This window comes from Camelus ferus, chromosome 10, assembly GCF_009834535.1.
Source record: "Camelus ferus isolate YT-003-E chromosome 10, BCGSAC_Cfer_1.0, whole genome shotgun sequence".
Taxonomy (NCBI): Eukaryota; Metazoa; Chordata; class Mammalia; order Artiodactyla; family Camelidae; genus Camelus; species Camelus ferus.
Window position 1 is genome coordinate 32,044,746 of NC_045705.1, and position 18,164 is coordinate 32,062,909.

The 18,164-nt window shown below is 36.7% G+C and overlaps 3 protein-coding genes across 3 annotated transcripts in view; 2 read left to right on the forward strand and 1 right to left on the reverse strand.

Annotated features, from left to right (window-relative positions):
* Positions 1-18,164, forward strand: part of LOC102506531 (olfactory receptor 5D18) — a 159,941-nt gene that overhangs the window by 135,906 nt on the left and 5,871 nt on the right. The window lies entirely within an intron of this gene.
* Positions 1,187-14,736, reverse strand: LOC102507058 (olfactory receptor 4P4). Its single transcript, XM_006179024.2, has 2 exons — positions 14,645-14,736; positions 1,187-2,432 (listed from the first exon to the last, which is right to left on the reverse strand). The coding sequence occupies exon 2, from the start codon at positions 2,407-2,409 to the stop codon at positions 1,477-1,479; it is 933 nt and encodes a 310-aa protein (XP_006179086.1). The 5' UTR covers positions 2,410-2,432; positions 14,645-14,736; the 3' UTR covers positions 1,187-1,476.
* On the forward strand, positions 14,515-15,861 carry LOC102506794 (olfactory receptor 5D13). Its single transcript, XM_006179023.2, has one exon. It carries the CDS (start codon positions 14,709-14,711, stop codon positions 15,684-15,686), a length of 978 nt encoding a protein of 325 aa, XP_006179085.1. The 5' UTR covers positions 14,515-14,708; the 3' UTR covers positions 15,687-15,861.

Sequence of the window (18,164 nt, forward strand, 5' to 3'; positions counted from 1 at the left end):
AACTAAATTTGAGACTTTTTTAGTGCACTATTTTTCCATTTCTAGAAAAGAAAGAAGTGTCTCTCTGATGTTTATTTACCTTTGTCTTTAGAGAAAATTTATGTATATTTACATATATAAATATAGATAACTTTATATGTTCTTTTTGATATTTAATTGGCATTTAAGGCAAATTCTGAGAAAATGGGAATATAAGATTTGTCTCAATATCTCTGAGGCCTTAGAAATTTCCCATCAGTATACTTTGCCAAAGATATAAACCACAGCTTCAATTTCTCCCTAATAAATAGTTATGCCAAAGTTCCTAATTACATTTCCCTAATGCATCAGGATCCAAAACACTGAGATTAAACATGAGACACGGGGACCATGAGGAAATCTTGTGTGTGATGCTTGTATGTCAGGACAGAGCGGAATCAGGTATCTAAGGGAGGCTGAGGTGAGCTGCAGTGGGGAACACATGAGAAGCCTATAGCCTGGATTAGAAGTACAGCACGTAGGCTGAGGGTTTAAGATTTAAGTTTCCCCAGGGGAAAAAAAAAGGCTTGCTAAGGCATTGGAATTTCTAGATGATGCTTGGAAAAAGACTGCTATTCTTTCAACAGTGCTTTCAGGAAGCCCATATGCTCCCATGGGTTCTCTTGCCATGAGCAGATAGCTTCCCAATTTATCTCTGTACAGCAAAGTCCTTTCTGAAAATATATGTTATACATTATTATACATAGTAATGTATAGTGCTATTTACATAATTATACACATATAACTAACATAATAATATTACCATGTAATAGATGATTTGTTGGGAATATGTCCCAGTCCTCATAGTTAGTAATCAATGCTGGGTCCAGAACTCATGCCTTTAACCTGTATTTTATAAGGTACTAGAATTAGCCAGAGAGTGGCAGCTGATTTATACATGAACAGGGCTGGAAGTGAAAGTGCACGAGAACAGAAGGAAAAAGTTCGATGTGGGGCTTAGGAGAGGCTTGGGCATGTGAGAAGCTCCAGAATGCAGCTGACCACAAAATTATTAGAAAAAAAAAGTGAATTTTTAAAGAAATCTTGTGGGTCTTAAATTAGATCTTTTAGAATATTCTCTAAGCAAAACAAGTAAAAGATTGGAATTATTTTTTAATTCATTAGTTGGCGGCTGGAATTAGCTTCATTGAGCATGGTGAGGCACAAGAATTAGCTACATGGGCTCTCGGTGTTGATCTGTGTTGCACGCTGCCTTCCATAGGCGGCTGCTAAGTAGCTAAATTAGTTACACAGCCCAAGGATCGTGGGGCAGAGGAGAGATAAGTAAGAAAATCAGAGCATAGCAGAGAGTCTGCATAAATCCAGGGAACTGTAAACTTTTGCTCATACTTGAGTTGCTAGGTACAAGAAAAATAGGCAAGCACTATGCATTGTAAAGGTTTCAGAGTAGAGAAATCATGTATTTAACAAGCTCCTTATGAAAATCAGGGATGTTTTTCAGTTTACTTCCTTCCTTCCCATGATACGGCACCATAGCTTCTTCATGGCATTCTTCATCTCCGTGTTTCTTAGTGTGTAGATCAGAGGGTTGAGCATGGGGGCAATGATGGTGTAGAACAGAGCGAACACTTTGTCTTCTGGTAAAGTAGTTGCTGGTCGGATATAAACAAAGAGTAAAGGAGCGAAAAAAAGGACCACCACAGTGATGTGGGAACTGCAGGTGGAGAGAGCTTTGCGGCCCTCATCCGCGGGGTAGGACCTGATGGTATATAAGATCACAGCGTAGGATATCAACAGCACCACGAACGTCACCAGGCCCATCAGGCCCGAATTGGCGATGACCAGGAGACCGATTCTGCTTGTGTCCGTGCAGGCCAGTTTCAGCAAAGGATACACATCGCAGAAGTAATGATCTATTTCATTGGGGCCACAGTAGGGCAGAAAGATGGCCAGGACAAACTGACCAAAGGAGTGCAGGAAGCCCCCAGCACAGGAAGCAGCCATCATGGCACCGCACCTCTGCCTGCTCATGATGACCGTGTAGTGCAGTGGCTTGCAGATGGCCACGTAGCGGTCGTAGGCCATCCCTGTGAGGATGAAGACCTCGATCCCCCCAAAGAAGTGCATGGTGAAGAGCTGTGTCATGCAGCCATTGTAGGAAATAATCTTCTTTACTGCCAGCAAGTCAATGATCAACTTGGGGGTCACCGTGGAGGTGTAGCAGAGGTCAGAGAGCGAGAGGTAACTCAGGAAGAAATACATAGGCTGCTTGATAAGTTGACTGCAGGTGATAGACATCATGACAAGCAGGTTTCCCATCAAAATTGCAATGTAACAAAGTAGGAATAGCAAAAAGCAGAGAGCTTCAATTTCTTTTTTCTCAGAAAGTCCTAAGAGAATAAATTCCGTAACGTTATTCCTGTTTTCCATGACTCAGAGAAGTTTGTAGCCACCTGAAATTAGACAATTATCAATTCTTATGATATAAATACGGATTAAACATGGTGATACATAGTATTTCTTGTCATGGGGCAGATTATAATGGAAAGGGTTAAACATTGCAGAAATAGAAATTTGATTTTCATTTAGGCAGGCTTTCCTTGAGGTCTTTTTGGCCCTTTCTTGAAAACATTACTTACTGGTAATGGAGAGTACAGTCTATTTCCATATGCATTCAATTAACATGTATTATCAAATACAATTGGATCTTATGCCCTAATAAAATTCAAGAAATGTTTCTGTAGAAAAAAAATTAGATATCTCTTTGCTATTCTCACTATTTATTATGGAGAAAATGCACACAGAAGTGGAGCATTGAGTGAAAATGCAAAAAGTGCAAATATATGAAGTATAATATGTAGATAATGTTATATGTGAGAAATTTCCTGCCATCTCTCTTAGGTGGAAAGATGATAAACAGAAAAAAAAATTTTAATTTGGAATCACGATCATACTTAATTTACAAATATAAGTAATTTACAAATATAAGTAATTTACAAACATGCTTAATTTATAGATGAAATATTATAGTTTATAGTAAATGAAAAGGATAACAAGAAAAATATAATTATCTCTATTTTTTATCTCAGACTTCAAAAATGTTTGTTTTTGACATTCAGCAGGACATCTGAGGATAGTAATAGTACATATAGCTTGAAATTTAATCTCACACAGTGCCTTACTCATTTGCATAAACTGGCTTATTTTTAATTGACACACACAAATTGTTCAGCTCTCCCTGATCAGCCACCCTGAAAATGCCTGCTCTGTTCAGTTTCCACGTCATCAGTCTTGGTCTCTCAGGCTGACTCTTCTCTCTTTCATCGCCAGTATTTTTATTTCCTCCTCGTCCTAGTTCCTGCCATCATGTAATGTGAGATCAACTCTAGTAAATACCTCAGGACAAATGAACACCTGTTTGCTGGTGGAACTTCCAGAACCATAGACAGGCCAAGGGGGAGCCACTGAGAAGCAGCCATTCCACTGAATCACACTGTAGTAAATTCTCTACTTCAACTGGATAAAACACTGAACCTTAGTATTTAAAATATTTTAATGCATCTACTCATAACCTCAGCACCAATATATTTACAATTTATTTTCAAAACTGTAACACTTCCCACCTTCTTTTTCCCTTTCAGTGGAATTACCATTTAAATGTGTGTACATAAAGCAGGGTTTTGAAGAGACAAAATACAAATCTACCTAGTGTGTGAGAGTTAAGATCAATGACCATGAATTAAATTATTAATTCTATTCTTTATTATTAGTATCTGCACTCTACACTTTGATCATTTTAAGTATTCAATATGTATTTGCCAAGTTAATGAATAAATTTACCTTCAGTGTTTGATAGAATGAAATGGAAGTTCATTTTAATTATATATCACTATCATTATAATTGTTTTATCATGTATTGAAGAGATACAAAACTACAGAATGTTTATAATCAAATTTACTTCAGAAAGCTGGAGAGACACAGAGAGAGCCACTGAGAAAGAGTCTTCTGATTTTTACTGGTATCCTGTTAGCAAAAATCACTTGGAGGTCACATAAACCCATCCCTGTAACCTTCCCTCGTTTCTTAGTCTATTGTTTTATGTTAAAACTCGGGTCAGTTTCCCTGAAACCCTGGTGGTCTCCAGCCTTGGTGGTCTCCACTATGTACAGAACTAAACTTGCCCGTCCTTTACTCCTCACCCTTTCACTCCTCACCCTTTCACTCATTCTGAAGGGCTGTTTGCATCATCTTCATTAATTTCGTATTTTAACAAATAGCTCAGGTTTGGCTGAACGTAATAGAATAGGCAGAGAAACTCAAACTACAAATATGACTCATTCAGAGGAAATAGGAACAGAGTCACTGGACACACCCTGTCTGTCCTTCTTGAGTATTTCCTTTTCAGATTTTCTATATCCTTTACTGAAGTATCGGTCACCAACTATCAGTTTTATTTACTACCTCTTAACATTCCCCAAGTTGTGAAAGAATATTTATCACTGTCATGTTTTTAATTATTTTATGCAAGTGGCACAGAGTGTAAGTTATGTATGAATTACATAAAAAATAGGCAGCCACAAGAGATGCTTTATATTACTAAATACATAGAGCAACAATTTCAAAAGTTGATTATATGTAAACTGTGGCTAAAGTTTTCTAAAAAACATTAGTCAAGGTACCAATAATTGTTAAATTGATATTTTAATAATAAGTTTTAAAAATACATTTCTTATTGACCTAAGGACAGTGATTAATTGTGGGTTGATTAAGTGAAAATTATCATGTGTCCAACTCACCAGATATTTGGCTGAAATCTAGGTACGTGTAATGCTTCACAGTGCCATACACCACACTCAGAAATGATCAATGAATTCAGTAAATGTATATACATTAATAAGTCTCACAATGCAAATAATTCTGAAGCATCCTGCAAAAAGAACTTACCAGCTCTCTAAGGTAAGGTGTCCAGTTTTTTTCTAAAACAAATTTCAAGAGGCTTCCCAGTTTTATTTAAATATTTAAGAGAAGAGAATGGTAACTTCTACATTTATGTTGGCAAAAGTTATTTATTTCTCTTCAAATAGCACATTTATCACATTCTCTGGTGAAAAATGCAAACAAAAGCAATACACGGTTCCTGTCTGATCTCCAAACAGCTTTACCTGTGAGATATTTAACTTGTAGACATTTATTGCAGTATCTCTGTGAGTTTGCAAATTCCCATCAGGATAATTTGACTGAAGTGAAGCCGAACTTTTTTTTTTTTACCATTATTCAAAGAACTAAAAATAACTGTATCAATCAAGTCATGTTTTCCTATGTGTAAGTGCAGGGCAGCTTCCATTTTAATATGGAGACAGTTACCAGAAAACTCTAATGACCTGGAAAGAAAGTTTGTAATACTCACACCTCAGAATAAAAGAGAAGTAAAAAGAGAAGAACACTGGGTTGCAGGTAAAGGGAAAACATTAATGTTGCATCAGTTTACAGTTTGTGGAGGATGCTGGATGGTCCAGCATGCATCTCCTGTCGTCTAATAAAAACTCTTTAAAAAGTCACCACAATCTGTTGTCCTTTCTTTCTCAATGTCCTTGGCTGTTGATTTTTCTGTCAATAATTCATCCAATCAATCCCTTATAAACATCATCCCTGTGACAGAGGATGTTACCAAGTCGTTTTGTTATGACTTATGTTTAGCTTATTTCTCAGTAACATTCTGAGGCAGTGTTTTCTCTAACAGCATTTTTCCAAGCTCCACAGACCACATTCCTCAAAGGTGTTTATATATAAAAAAAGGGACCTTAACAACTTTAAGTGCGTAATTACAATGTTGTGCAATCATCACCACTGTATATGTCCAAAACATTTTCATCATCCCAAACAGAAACTGTGTGCCCATTAACTCCCAGTCCCCCCTCCCTTCTGTCCTCTAATCTATGTTGAGCATGCTCATAGCTGCTTAATTCTTCTATATACAGAAGTGCTTGTGACTGTCCTAATTTCCCAAATAAACTCTCCCCTGATTTTTGTTCTAAGCCTTAGGCATCAGTGACTTGTTATTTATCTTGCAGTGTTTTCAAGCAATGCCCAGTGTTTTCTGGCCTGATATGTCTATGTTAAGTGAAACAGAATTTGCACTTAGCGACAGTTCTATCTGTAGACTCCAGAAAGAATGCAATAGACATACACAATATTTTGCAAATATGGTTGATGCTACACCATCCAGAACTAGGATCTAGAATCCCATATGAAGAATGCAGGCTACAATTTCAAAACCACCACCATCACACCAGAGAGGGGAGGGCAAAAGCCAGGAAAAATTCTACAAAACTCTGGTATCATTTTAAAGTTATTTTTGTAACTTTATATATATAAAATTATATATTACACTTTTTTGGTAATTGGCTTCTTTTTTTTTTTTTTTTACTTTTTTTAATTGAGTTTAGTCATTTTGCAATGTTGTGTCAAATTCCAGTGTAGAGCACAGTTTTTCAGTTTTACATGAACATACATATATTCATTGTCACTTTTTTTTTTGCTGTGAGCTACCACAAGATTTTGTATATATTCCCCTGTGCTATACAGTATAATCTTGTTTATCTATTCTACATATGGCTGTCAGTATCTACAAATTTTGACCTCCCAGTCTGTCCCTTCCCACCCTTCTCCCCCTTGGCAACCACAAGTTCGTATTCTATGTCTATGAGTGTGTCTGTTTTGTATTTATGTTCTTTTTTTTTTTTTTTTTAGATTCCAAATATGAGAGATCTCATGCGGTATTTTTCTTTTCTGGCTTACTTCACTTAGAATGACATTATCCAGGAACATCCATGTTGCTGCAAATGGTGTTATGTTGTTGGTTTTTATGGCTGAATAGTATTCCATTGTATAAATATACCACATCTTCTTTATCCAGTCAACTGTTGATGGAAATTTAGGCTGTTTCCATGTCTTGGGTATTGTAAATAGTGCTGCTATAAACATTGGGGTGCAGGTGTCATCCTGAAGTAGGGTTCCTTCTGGATATATGCCCAGGAGCGGAATTCCTGGGTCATATGGCAAGTCTATTCCTAGTCTTTTGAGGGATCTCCACACTGTTTTCCACAGTGGCTGCACCAAACTGCATCCCACCAGCAGTGTAGGAGGGTTCCCCTTTCTCCACAGGGTAACTGGCTTCTTTTGATCATCATTGTATTTATAAGATTTATTCTTGTCGCTTGCAAATTTCTTTATTCTCTTTGCTATAGTATTCACTTTATGAATATACCCCAAATTGTATACATAAAATGCTCATGATTTTCTGTTTCTTTTGTTCTTGTTTTTTAACTTTTCAGTAAAAATTATGAATAGTAGTATTTCAAAGAATCTTGTTATATTTTGGTGAACATAAACAAATACTTCCGTGTGATATAGACCTGGGTAAAATTTATGAGTAGTAAGTTATGCATGTGTTCATCTACTTTAGGCATTGTAAAAATATATACAAAGTAAAGTCTTTCTAAAGAAATCTCATGCATCTATAACAGTATAAGACATAGTAGGTTTTAAATGCAATAAAATTACTAAAGATAATTTCATAATGAAACACATGGCCACCTTCTATGAAGAGGTTACAATCCAAGTGTCAGTGCACATAACAGACCTTCAGAATAGGTAAAGAAAAGTTCTGGGGATACAAAAGAAATAGATAAGTCATTTATCATCATGGAAGACTTCAACATATTTTTTCTATTGGTGAATAAACAAGCAGTACAATGTCTAAGGTTGTGGAAGTTTTAAATAACATAATTAACATATTTAACCTAGTTAATGTTTATAGAATGACTCCCAACAAAAACAGCAGGCAGATGTTTTTCAGTGCCTATATAAAATTCACCACAATCAATTATTTGATGAATCATAAAGCAGGCCACAGCAAATTTCAAAGGACTCAAATCATTCAGAACAGTTTCTGTTCACAAAAATGAAACCAGTTTAGGAATAACTAGTTCATTCTGTAATTTTAATTTTACTGAATTTCTGGGGGACGATATAGCTTCAGCGGGAGAGTGTGTGCTTTGCACGCACGAGGTCCTGGATTCAATCCCCAGTACCTCCTTTGAAACTAAATAAACTTAATCCCCCCACCAAAATAAAATAATAGAATAATAAATGAATACATTTTACTGAATTTCTTTATTTATGAATTTCTCATGTATATAGAATAGTGTCAGGTTTAACTTTGTCATTAACTCTATTAATATAATCATTATGTTCTAGTATAGTTCTTTAATATTTTGTCACATACATGATATTTTTACATCATGTACATGCATACATACGTATATGGATATATGACACTCACGTATGTGTATATTAATAGATAAGTGGCTTTTTAGCATTTTGTTTGTTTTGTTTGCTCTTTGCTTTTAGGAATATTTATATTTTTGTAAGAATTTTAATATTTATACGAATATCTGTGTATCTTATTAATCACATTTTTATTTGTGTATTATTTATTATAAGTAAATTGAAATGAACTGATTACACTCTTTATTACCGAAACTGTGTGACTGTGTAAGTGATCAAGAACCAGTACATCATTCCTAGCTCAAAATTAAAAATTGGAAAAGCAAAGATAAAAATCAAAGGTGGGTTGATGCTTAAATGTGATCAAATAACTTACCATTTTGAACATGAGTTTCCTTTTTCTTGAAAGAAAAGGAGATGGAATGAACAATTTTCAAGGTTATATTCAAATCATGAATGTCTTGTTTTCTGTCTGTAATCCTCCCTAAGGCATTAATACACTGAGAGATGGGTCCTGACGTAAATTATGGTGTCACCCCGCCACCTAGTGGATGCTCCGTTTGTATCGCTTCTAAGAGAAAGAAGTTCATACGCATTGCTACTAATTTTCAGGGAAATTTTTATTATTATTATTATTAGACCCTTTGAAAAATGTTCTACCAATTACCATGTATTTTGGTTGAGAATGAGACCACAAATGGAGAATCAAATTGGGAGTGTTGGGAAAAAGTAAAACCAACACTGCTTTCTCCTTACGTCAAAGTAGGATAAACTTAAAAAGAAACGCGCCGCCTCTTACGTGGTGAGAACTAACGGTGAACTGGGATTGAAGAGCTCCCTTATCACAGTTACCTGGGCTCGTCCATGTTTTCTGAAATATGTGTCAGGCTGGAGACCTAGAGCAGATCAAAAAGATCAAGAAAATCGCCTGTAATCTCGTCGAGTTATCCTGGAGACCAGAGCAGTCCTCCCGGGCTGCACTGTGTACCTTCCGTTCTCAGAGGTTTGCGTATCCGTAGGCCTCCATCTCTCTGTAACTACGCCTTTATAGGTAATCCTGGACTTGGGAGGCTATTTTGAATTGCATTCCTTATTTTTAGATTGTGTTATACTCATGTAAGCTTGCAGAAATGATCTTCTCGTTTTCAGGCAAGGATTTAAAAAGCTTGCTTTGAACCAAATCCTTCCTTGTTAGGAAGATTAGAGTAACTGTTTAATTACTGAAACAGTTATTTTTTTGGGTGGGCGGTTAAAACAACCTGTTAGATATGTACAACTTCTGGGTTTTGAGAATCATAGATAATTTAAAAACAACAGAGCACTTTGAGAATACCAAAGGTGAGGTGATCTTAGTGAGATCTCTAGACCAGTATAAGGATTAGTCACGGAAGATGGGACATGCAGAGAGCTGTTGTGGAGTTTTACTTCTGGCTGCGTTCTTCCTGAAAGGCCGCCCCTGCCTTTTATTTACGTTAAAGTTGACATCTCTAGCGCCCCTTGTTATACCCTTTTAGTGGTACTGAGCAGCCCAGAGGCGCGGGGTCATCCATGTTATTCTGTTTGGGTGCTATGGGGAGGAAGCTCTTCTGTCGTTGTTGTTCTGAAATCATGTTCTTGTGGGGTTTTTTAAATTAATTAATTTTCTGCCTTGAAGACACAAGAAAGAGACCAGGGTTTCTCAAACAATTTAGCCTTGAAAATATTTGAATACACTGGTTGGAGTCCCCTTTTGTTTTTCTTCTGTATTTCAGACACCTTCAGGCCCTTGATGGTTTGTAAGATCTTCTATCTCCCATATATATATACACATACATCTATAATTACTATATATATATATGTGTGTATATATATATACACACACACACACACATCTCACCTCTAATTACTTCATATTGCAAGGGAGTATACAATTATTCATGGTTACCGGGAGCCACTGACTTAATTGCAGTGAGATGCTGTCAAGAACACAATGCTCCCTTCTGAACTACAATGAAAATGGTTACTACGTCTTTCTGTCTCCGTAAACTACTGTAATGCAACCAAATTGAATGTCATGATTATAATAATAGAACTGAATGAGTTTCTTTCACAACGGCTACACCTGTTTACAACCACCACTGCTTCATTACTACACACTTGTCTTGTTGGCGGGGAGCCCTGCCACAAGGTTCCACTCCTGGCACTGATCCCAGTTACATTCTTTCTGCAACTGGTACCCCCTGGTTCTCCACTCTTTCTAGTACTGCTAACTGCATAAAGTCAATTTCTAAGTGATTGATAGAAACATGAACATTCAAATTCCTATCTTGGCTCAGACTATCTTTTCTGATTAAAAATCCTTTTGTTTTTCTTTCTTAACCCTGCAATTCTATGTTAACCTTATAGTTCAACCCAAAGTTCAAAATCCTATCATGATTTTGCCAATCAGGAAATACCCTGGACATTACTCAAGCATCTCAACATGTGAAGAGCACCCTCGATGTGCTCGCAATGCAGAAAGGCATAGGATTTGTAAAAGCAAATTCTTGCTTCTCCCAGGGTGTTATAATCGGGTTATAATAACCACATTGCTGCGACCCACGATTTGGAAGACGCCTAGGTGCCTACATCCCTACTCAGAGGGCATCAGCCTGTTGCTCTGGAAACAATGGTTGCACCCTGAATAATCAAGAAGTAAATTCTATTGCACGGGTTGACAAACTACAACCCATAAGCCAGGCCTATCGGTTCATGTATTGTCTGTGACTGCATCCGTGCCTCAGGATGAAGAATCAACATGTTGAAATTAAGACTACATGGCCCACAAAACCTAAAATATACACTGTCTGGCTTTTTCCAGGAAAAGTTTGCTGTACCTGTTCTATTAAATCAAGTCACTGTAATTGAGATGTTTATCTGTTAAAATATGGTAGTTCCTCAAAAAAATAAATGCATTCTCCTTCCCATAAACTTAGATTACAAATTTAAAAAACAGAGTGCCAGCTCTTTTTTCAATTTCAAAAATAAATCTAAGAATTGAATAGAACTGTGTTCATGTTTGGAGAGTAATACAAACCTTATTATCTCAAAATCAGTGGTTTTCATAGAAAATGAAGCTCACAACACAATGTTAAATTAAAGAAAGGATAATGAACACTATAACTATAATATGGCATGTATTGTATAAGTTTTATTTCCAGATACACACTGATGAATACATATTCATGTAGCAAAGGAAAACCCGGAAGTCAACAATGAGTAAGAATCTTTGGATTGTCGCCCAATAGCTGATTTTTCTTTTGTACATTTCTGTATTTTTCCAGTGTTTAAAGACAAAATAGGGGAGTGGATTTAGCTCAGTGGTAGAGTGCATGGTCAGCACGCTTGAGGTCTGAGGTGCAATCCCCAGCACCTTTATTAAAAAGAAAAATTAAAGACAAAAGATATCTTGTTCAACATTTTAAAAAGACAATTGATTAGAGTTTATGATGAAATTATTCCCCAATCTTCAGAAGAAATCAAATATGACCAAAACATCACACAGGGAATTGCTTCATCTAATTGCTCTATTTCTCATCCCCAAGGCGAGAGTCAACAATATTCTCCAGGGTTAAGCTCCCTAAGGTTTTGATGGCATATAAACGTAGCAGTCTGGTGTTAGGGGTCAGCTTTTTGTCTCCTTTTCTCTTTGTCATCTCTGAGTTTATTTTTTAATAGATTAGAGGAAAAAGTCATTATTCCTGAAATATTCATTGCAGTATACTGTAGATTTCTGTTCCTATTTTTTTTTCAGGTTTATTACTATACTAAAAATAGTAGAATTCTCAGCAGGAATTTTTCTGGAATCCATTAATATTAGCAAACAAACTCCATTAAATGAATAAGTCAAATTCTGCACTCCGGTGAGTTGATTCAATCCCTATTTCATTTTAAAAGGAAAATAGCACATGTGTAAAACTAACGGCCAGGTGACCTATTTAGTGCAGCTCACTAGAAGTATTCAGTTCCTTATCTTTCACCACATTTATCTCTTACGATTCACCAGCCTACATCACTGAGAAATGTTTCAGTTTTTCTCAGTTGCAATGTTCTTATCCTTTACTTTATCCACACAAACTTAAATAACAAATAAGAAATGTGTGTTTCAATGTGTCTTTTGTGCTTATATGCATTATTCCCTGGAATGTTTCTCGTAAGGAAAAAAACTGAGAATGAGGCTCGTGTTTTATAATTGTATAGTTTCTGAAAAGCCTGTTATAGTACTGAGTGCATAGTGGGTCTACGATGTGAAAATCGTTCCAGGAGAGATAACACCGGAAGGGAGAGAAACAGTGGACAGGACATTCGTGTTCTCAGCTGAACACGATCGACACTTCCTGGGGCTAAATGCAAGATTGTGAACGTTGGCCACCAATAAACACAGAGTGCAGGAGGTGAAACGCAGAGCCGCAGGTGTGGGGAAGATGTGTGCATGAGGAGGAACTGAATACGCATGGCGAAATGTCTTTATCTTTGATGGCGGTGATTTCCTTCTCAGTCCTGGCTACTCAGACTTTGTTTACAAGCACCACAGGGGATGAACACAGATTTGGGAAAAAGTCTCTTCAGTTACAGAATCTGCATTCTGTGTTTGAGTATTTAACTTAAAACTCAGTCTTTTTAAAAAGAGTTTTACATTAAACTGAAATATACTTTCAGGAAATCATAAATGTGATGAGGGATTAAATCACAAGTGTCAAATCAAAGGACAGTAAAGGAACAATTGAAGAAGAAAAAGCAGGGCTATGTGAATGATGTCCTTCTGTATGTACAGGAAAACCTCAAGTGTGCATAGAGAGGGTAAAGGTGTAATAACTGGAAAACAAAACAGTGTTTGATTTCAGCTCCTGATAAGACAGGATTTTTACAGAATTCTGTGTGGAATGAACATCCCTTTATGCAAAGTGCCATTTTAGGTTTCAGAAAGATTTGGAAGTGGCTTTGAGAAGAATGAATTATAGCAAAAAATTACTGTAAAAAGAAAAAAAAAAACAGTTGAAGCGTTTTGGAGGAACACAGGCCTTTTTAAAAAAAAGAATTCAGTGCGTCCTTTTATCTCCATACGTATCTTTATTTTATGCTAATTCAGGAAGCTCAGGGCCCAGGAAGTTTGCACAGTGGCTGCTGTTTCCTAGGACTCCAGGTGTGTCTCAGTGCACTGTGAGTTCACAGCATGCTGCTGCCTTAGTAGGCAAGTCTAACTTCTTTAATATTATTATAATATTATTACAATTAGAGTATTATGAGAGTTTTTACCCCAATATGCTTATTATATACCTAGACTTTAGTCACTCACATACTCATATATTTATTTATTCAATACATATTATTGAGTGCCTACTTTCTTCCATCTTTGTTTGCATGAATTTGATTTTGCTGTGGAACAGACAATGATAAAATGGTAAATGACAGAAAATAAGTACAATGTCTACTAGGTTACAGATGTGGCTGAAGTTGTAATTTTTGAGGGCTGACAATAGTTGACGGAGTAGGACCATGGCCATCGGTCAAGTAGAGAGAAAATTATTGGATAAGATCATGAAGATAACAGTATAGGGCACTGAAAGAGTTACCTTTATGTCTGTGGAAACCTACTCAGAGCAAGAAAATCTTTAACTCAGTAGAAAACCACGGTCTAATCATACATCAGAAAGCAGTGCCCCATCTTTGGGAGTTTTGAGTTAGAGTAAGTTGACCATTTAATAATGATGTTGTAGGAAGTTCTCTGGCATAAGAAAAATAGTGTGAAGAGAATATAATTAAGTTTATTTCTACCACGAGTCTCTTTAACTACTTGATAGAACAAGATGTAACAGTAACAGATTTTACAATTTTGATAATTAGATAAATGTAGCTGATGAAGTACATTATTCTTCTGCAGGAAATTTCTAAAATATGAGGAGAGAAATGTGACTGAGTGTTAAGTAGTTAACTGGAAAGGTAAATTCAGTAATAGCTACACCAACCGTAGTTAAAAAAAAGCAAAATAAAGTAACTTGACCATTGTGCTGGGTCAATAATTCTCTTTTGAGTTCTAATTTCTCACAGTTAAATAAGTTAGGCAAGGAAGAAATTGTAAAAATGTATGATACACATTTCTTTCAAGAGCAGGACTTTAGCTGTCTCATATTCATGCAAAAAGCTACACTGATCTGTCTCATGAAACCAGCTGCCTCTGAGGGGACTGGATCTGATCATTTGAAATATAACAGGTCAACTCCATTGTTCCACTTTTCTCAACTTATTTTTCCATTTGCACAAATTTTATACTCACCCTATAATGGTGACATTAGTAAATTCTAGCTTTTAAAATAAGTTTAAGAATTGAAATCAAGTATTTTCCACAACACTACTTACAGATATTCACCAAGTCTCTTGACATTTCCTCATTTTAGCCATCCATGTCCAAATTTTGCTCCTCATGTCACTGAACCAACTTTCATATTTTGTCCACAGGAACCAAGAGAATCAGAGTGCTGAGGTCACTTTCATTCTCTCGGGCTTCTCAGAGTACCCGGAACTCCAGCTGCCCCTCCTCCTGGTGTTCCTGACCGTCTACACGGTCACGGTGCTGGGCAACCTGGGCGTGGTCCTGACTATCAAGCTCAGTCCCAGACTCCACACCCCCATGTACTTCTTCCTCAGCCACTTGTCCTTTGCTGACTTCTGTTACTCTACAGTGGTTACACCCAAACTGCTGGAAAACTTGGTTGTAGAAGACAGAACTGTCTCCTTCACAGGATGCATCCTGCAGTTCTTCTTTGCCTGCATGTTTGTTGTGACAGAGACTTACACGTTGGCAGCGATGGCCTATGACCGATTTGTGGCCGTTTGTAGCCCTCTTCTCTACGCAGCTGTGATGTCTCAGAAGCGCTGTTCCTTGTTGGTGGCTGCGTCATACTCTTGGAGTGTGGCTTGTTCCCTAACGTGCACATACTTTTTGTTGACCTTATCCTTTTGTGGGTCTAACATCATAAATAACTTTGTGTGTGAATACTCCGCCATTGTTGCTGTTTCCTGCTCTGACCCCTACATTAGCCAGAAGGTCCTTTTAGTCTCTGCCACATTCAATGAAGTAAGCAGCCTGATGATCATTCTCACTTCCTATGTTTTCATTTTTATCACTGTCATGAAGATGCCTTCCACTGGGGGGCGCCACAAAGCCTTCTCCACCTGTGCCTCCCACCTGACCGCCGTCACCATCTTCCACGGGACCATCCTCTTTCTCTACTGTGTCCCTAACTCCAAAAGTTCATGGCTCATGGTCAAGGTGGCCTCTGTCTTTTACACCGTGGTCATCCCCATGCTGAACCCTCTGATCTACAGCCTCAGGAACAAAGATGTGAAGGAGTCAGTGAAGAAATTAATCAATATTAAATTGTTCTGTGAAAAAGTGTAAAGCTAGAAAATATTCATTATTTCTTTTTGAGAGTACTGTCAGGGTTTTTCAGTAGCAAATCAATACACAAATCTTGCTAACCTTGCAACTGAAAGTCCAAGATATGTTCACTCTTATGTGTAATGAAATCACTTTAAAATGACAATCGTAGGAATAAAAGACTTCTCAAAGTAAATTTTTGTTTCAGATTATGAACCATAAAGGTTTCTATGTTAATACACATGACCATGTGATTGTCCTGGACCAATTTTCATTCAATTAAGTCATGTGAAGTGTAGGATTTTTCAGATGATCTGAAGCGTTAGAGCTTATAATGAGGAAGCTTACTTCTCAATATGAATGTAGTAATTACGAGCAGTTTGACATAAACACTAAATATCTTTTTTGTTATTCATTTATTTGTATTGATGTGTAGTAATATCTTTTAAGGAATGTGTATTTAATTCCACAAGAATAATTTTGGTAGTGGAAGATTCCCAGGCAAAAAAAATAAATAAATAAATCGGAAATATATCTCACATAAAACATCCAGATACGGTACAGTTAAATTATAACTGGCAACCATAACCACAGTGCCACTATGTGCTAGTGCAAGAAAATGATGCGCATTTTGGAGCTATATGCCCATCAATCTGGTTTTTCCACTTAAGTCAATGTGGTTTTACTTTATTTACTTCTTTATTGGAAATTTGATTGAGATACTTTTAGATTCACTTGAAGTTGTAAAAAAATAATATAGAGAGATCCCAATATCTTTTACCGTTTTCCCCATGATAGTATAATGTGGTAACCATGATATTGATCAAGATACATTACACAGATCTAACTGAGCACGTTACTTATTGATAGAAAGAAAACAATTGTGAGCTCCAGTAGGAGGCAGCAGTAGGAATCCTTCTGAATCCCTGGCTGCGCTGAGGTGGCTCCGCTGAGACTGGCTGAGCCCCTTGTGCATCGAGGCCGAGCTGACTGCATCAGCCAGTCTTCACTCTGTACACCTGTGTGCACGTCATCTTCCTTGGGCCATTTGGCTAATGGCCTATGTTGAAAGCTGAGTCACATTAAATTATCTCAGACAACAAAATAATATTTCAAGTTCCTGTTTGGAGTCTCACCTGTTGATGTTTTATGAGTCAAAGAAAACCATGTGGCTAAGCCCAAAATTAAGCTGCAACATAGTTATCTGCTTCTGGTAGAGCTGAAATGTTATGGGCCAGGAGTATAGGGCGACCTGAAGAATTCAGCTCAAAATCTGCGAAAGATTGATGAAAGCATTTACCTCATCAAAAACATCCTTCCTTGATAATGTCAGATAACTCAATGCAGATAACAGATAATCCATGACTATGATAGGTTTTACCAAAGTTTTAAAATAAATGATAGATCATTGGATTGCTTTAAGCAAATAATTGGTTGAAATTAAATATAATAACTTGCCTTTTCTAATTGTGTGTTACCAATCATGATAAAGATTTACAAGAAAAGAGTAAGAAGAGATGCATGTGTTGTGGTTCTATTAGTTTCTTGATCTAGGACACCTGTCTCCATCTTTCTATATTCTGTTAATTCGAACATCCCCAATTCTAGGGAAGTTAGCTCTTTCCTGCACTAATCATCACTGTGTCATATCAGGTTTCTTTCTTTTTTCTTTTTTAAATCAACTTTTCAACACATGCTTAAATAATTTCCTTTCATAACCTCCTGGTGAGGTTTATATTTTCCCAAATAAGCCCAGATTAGTAGTGGTAATTTTTTGAAATAAACCTTCAAAGATGAGTATTTGGACATATCCTTGGCCTTGAAGGCAGTACTAAGCACCATGCAAATAAAAATGGAATTCCAGTAACCCATAGTCTGTAGTAACAGCATGGTTTATTAAATTAGCCTTTTGAATGATTGTGATATAGTGGTCCCTGAATGAAGTATCTTGAAAAAATCACGTAGCTGATGCAGAATTCTTGTCATGGAAGACATGGTGGCCACAAGAAATGGGAAGGAGAGGGGTATGGATTCTGGCTTCTTCTGATTGCCCTAGAGAACTTACAGAAAAAAAAAAAAAATCCAAAATTCTGGGCATCAAAACTTTGGCAGAATTAACCATAAGAGAACGTGAAATATTTTTGATAGCCCCAAAGAATCTTCCTTTTTCTAAGCCACTGAGAAAATTTCCTAAATTTCATTGTGATAAAATTATGTGTCAGAAATTATATACTTCTCAACATGTGCTAATAATTTTATTGATGATGTGGTCTGCAGAGATCTGGGGTACCCCTGGCATTCCAGTCTACTTTGCTATTTCCCTTTATTGTCTGTCAAAGTCTTTTGGTTATAGTCAATTTTTCTATCCCAGGCAAATGATAGATTTCTCCCTTTTGAAAACATTTTTTTTTTTAGCAATTTGACTGGGTTCATATACTTTTTCTAATATCTCTCTAGCTTTGAACCTCAACATGTCTCCTGAAAAGTAATGTCCTACAG

What these genes read in the sequence shown, in the direction of transcription:
- LOC102507058 (XM_006179024.2), bottom strand. Translation starts at nt 2,409, where the DNA reads ATGGAAAACAGGAATAACGTTACGGAATTTATTCTCTTAGGACTTTCT.
- LOC102506794 (XM_006179023.2), top strand. Translation starts at nt 14,709, where the DNA reads ATGTCACTGAACCAACTTTCATATTTTGTCCACAGGAACCAAGAGAAT.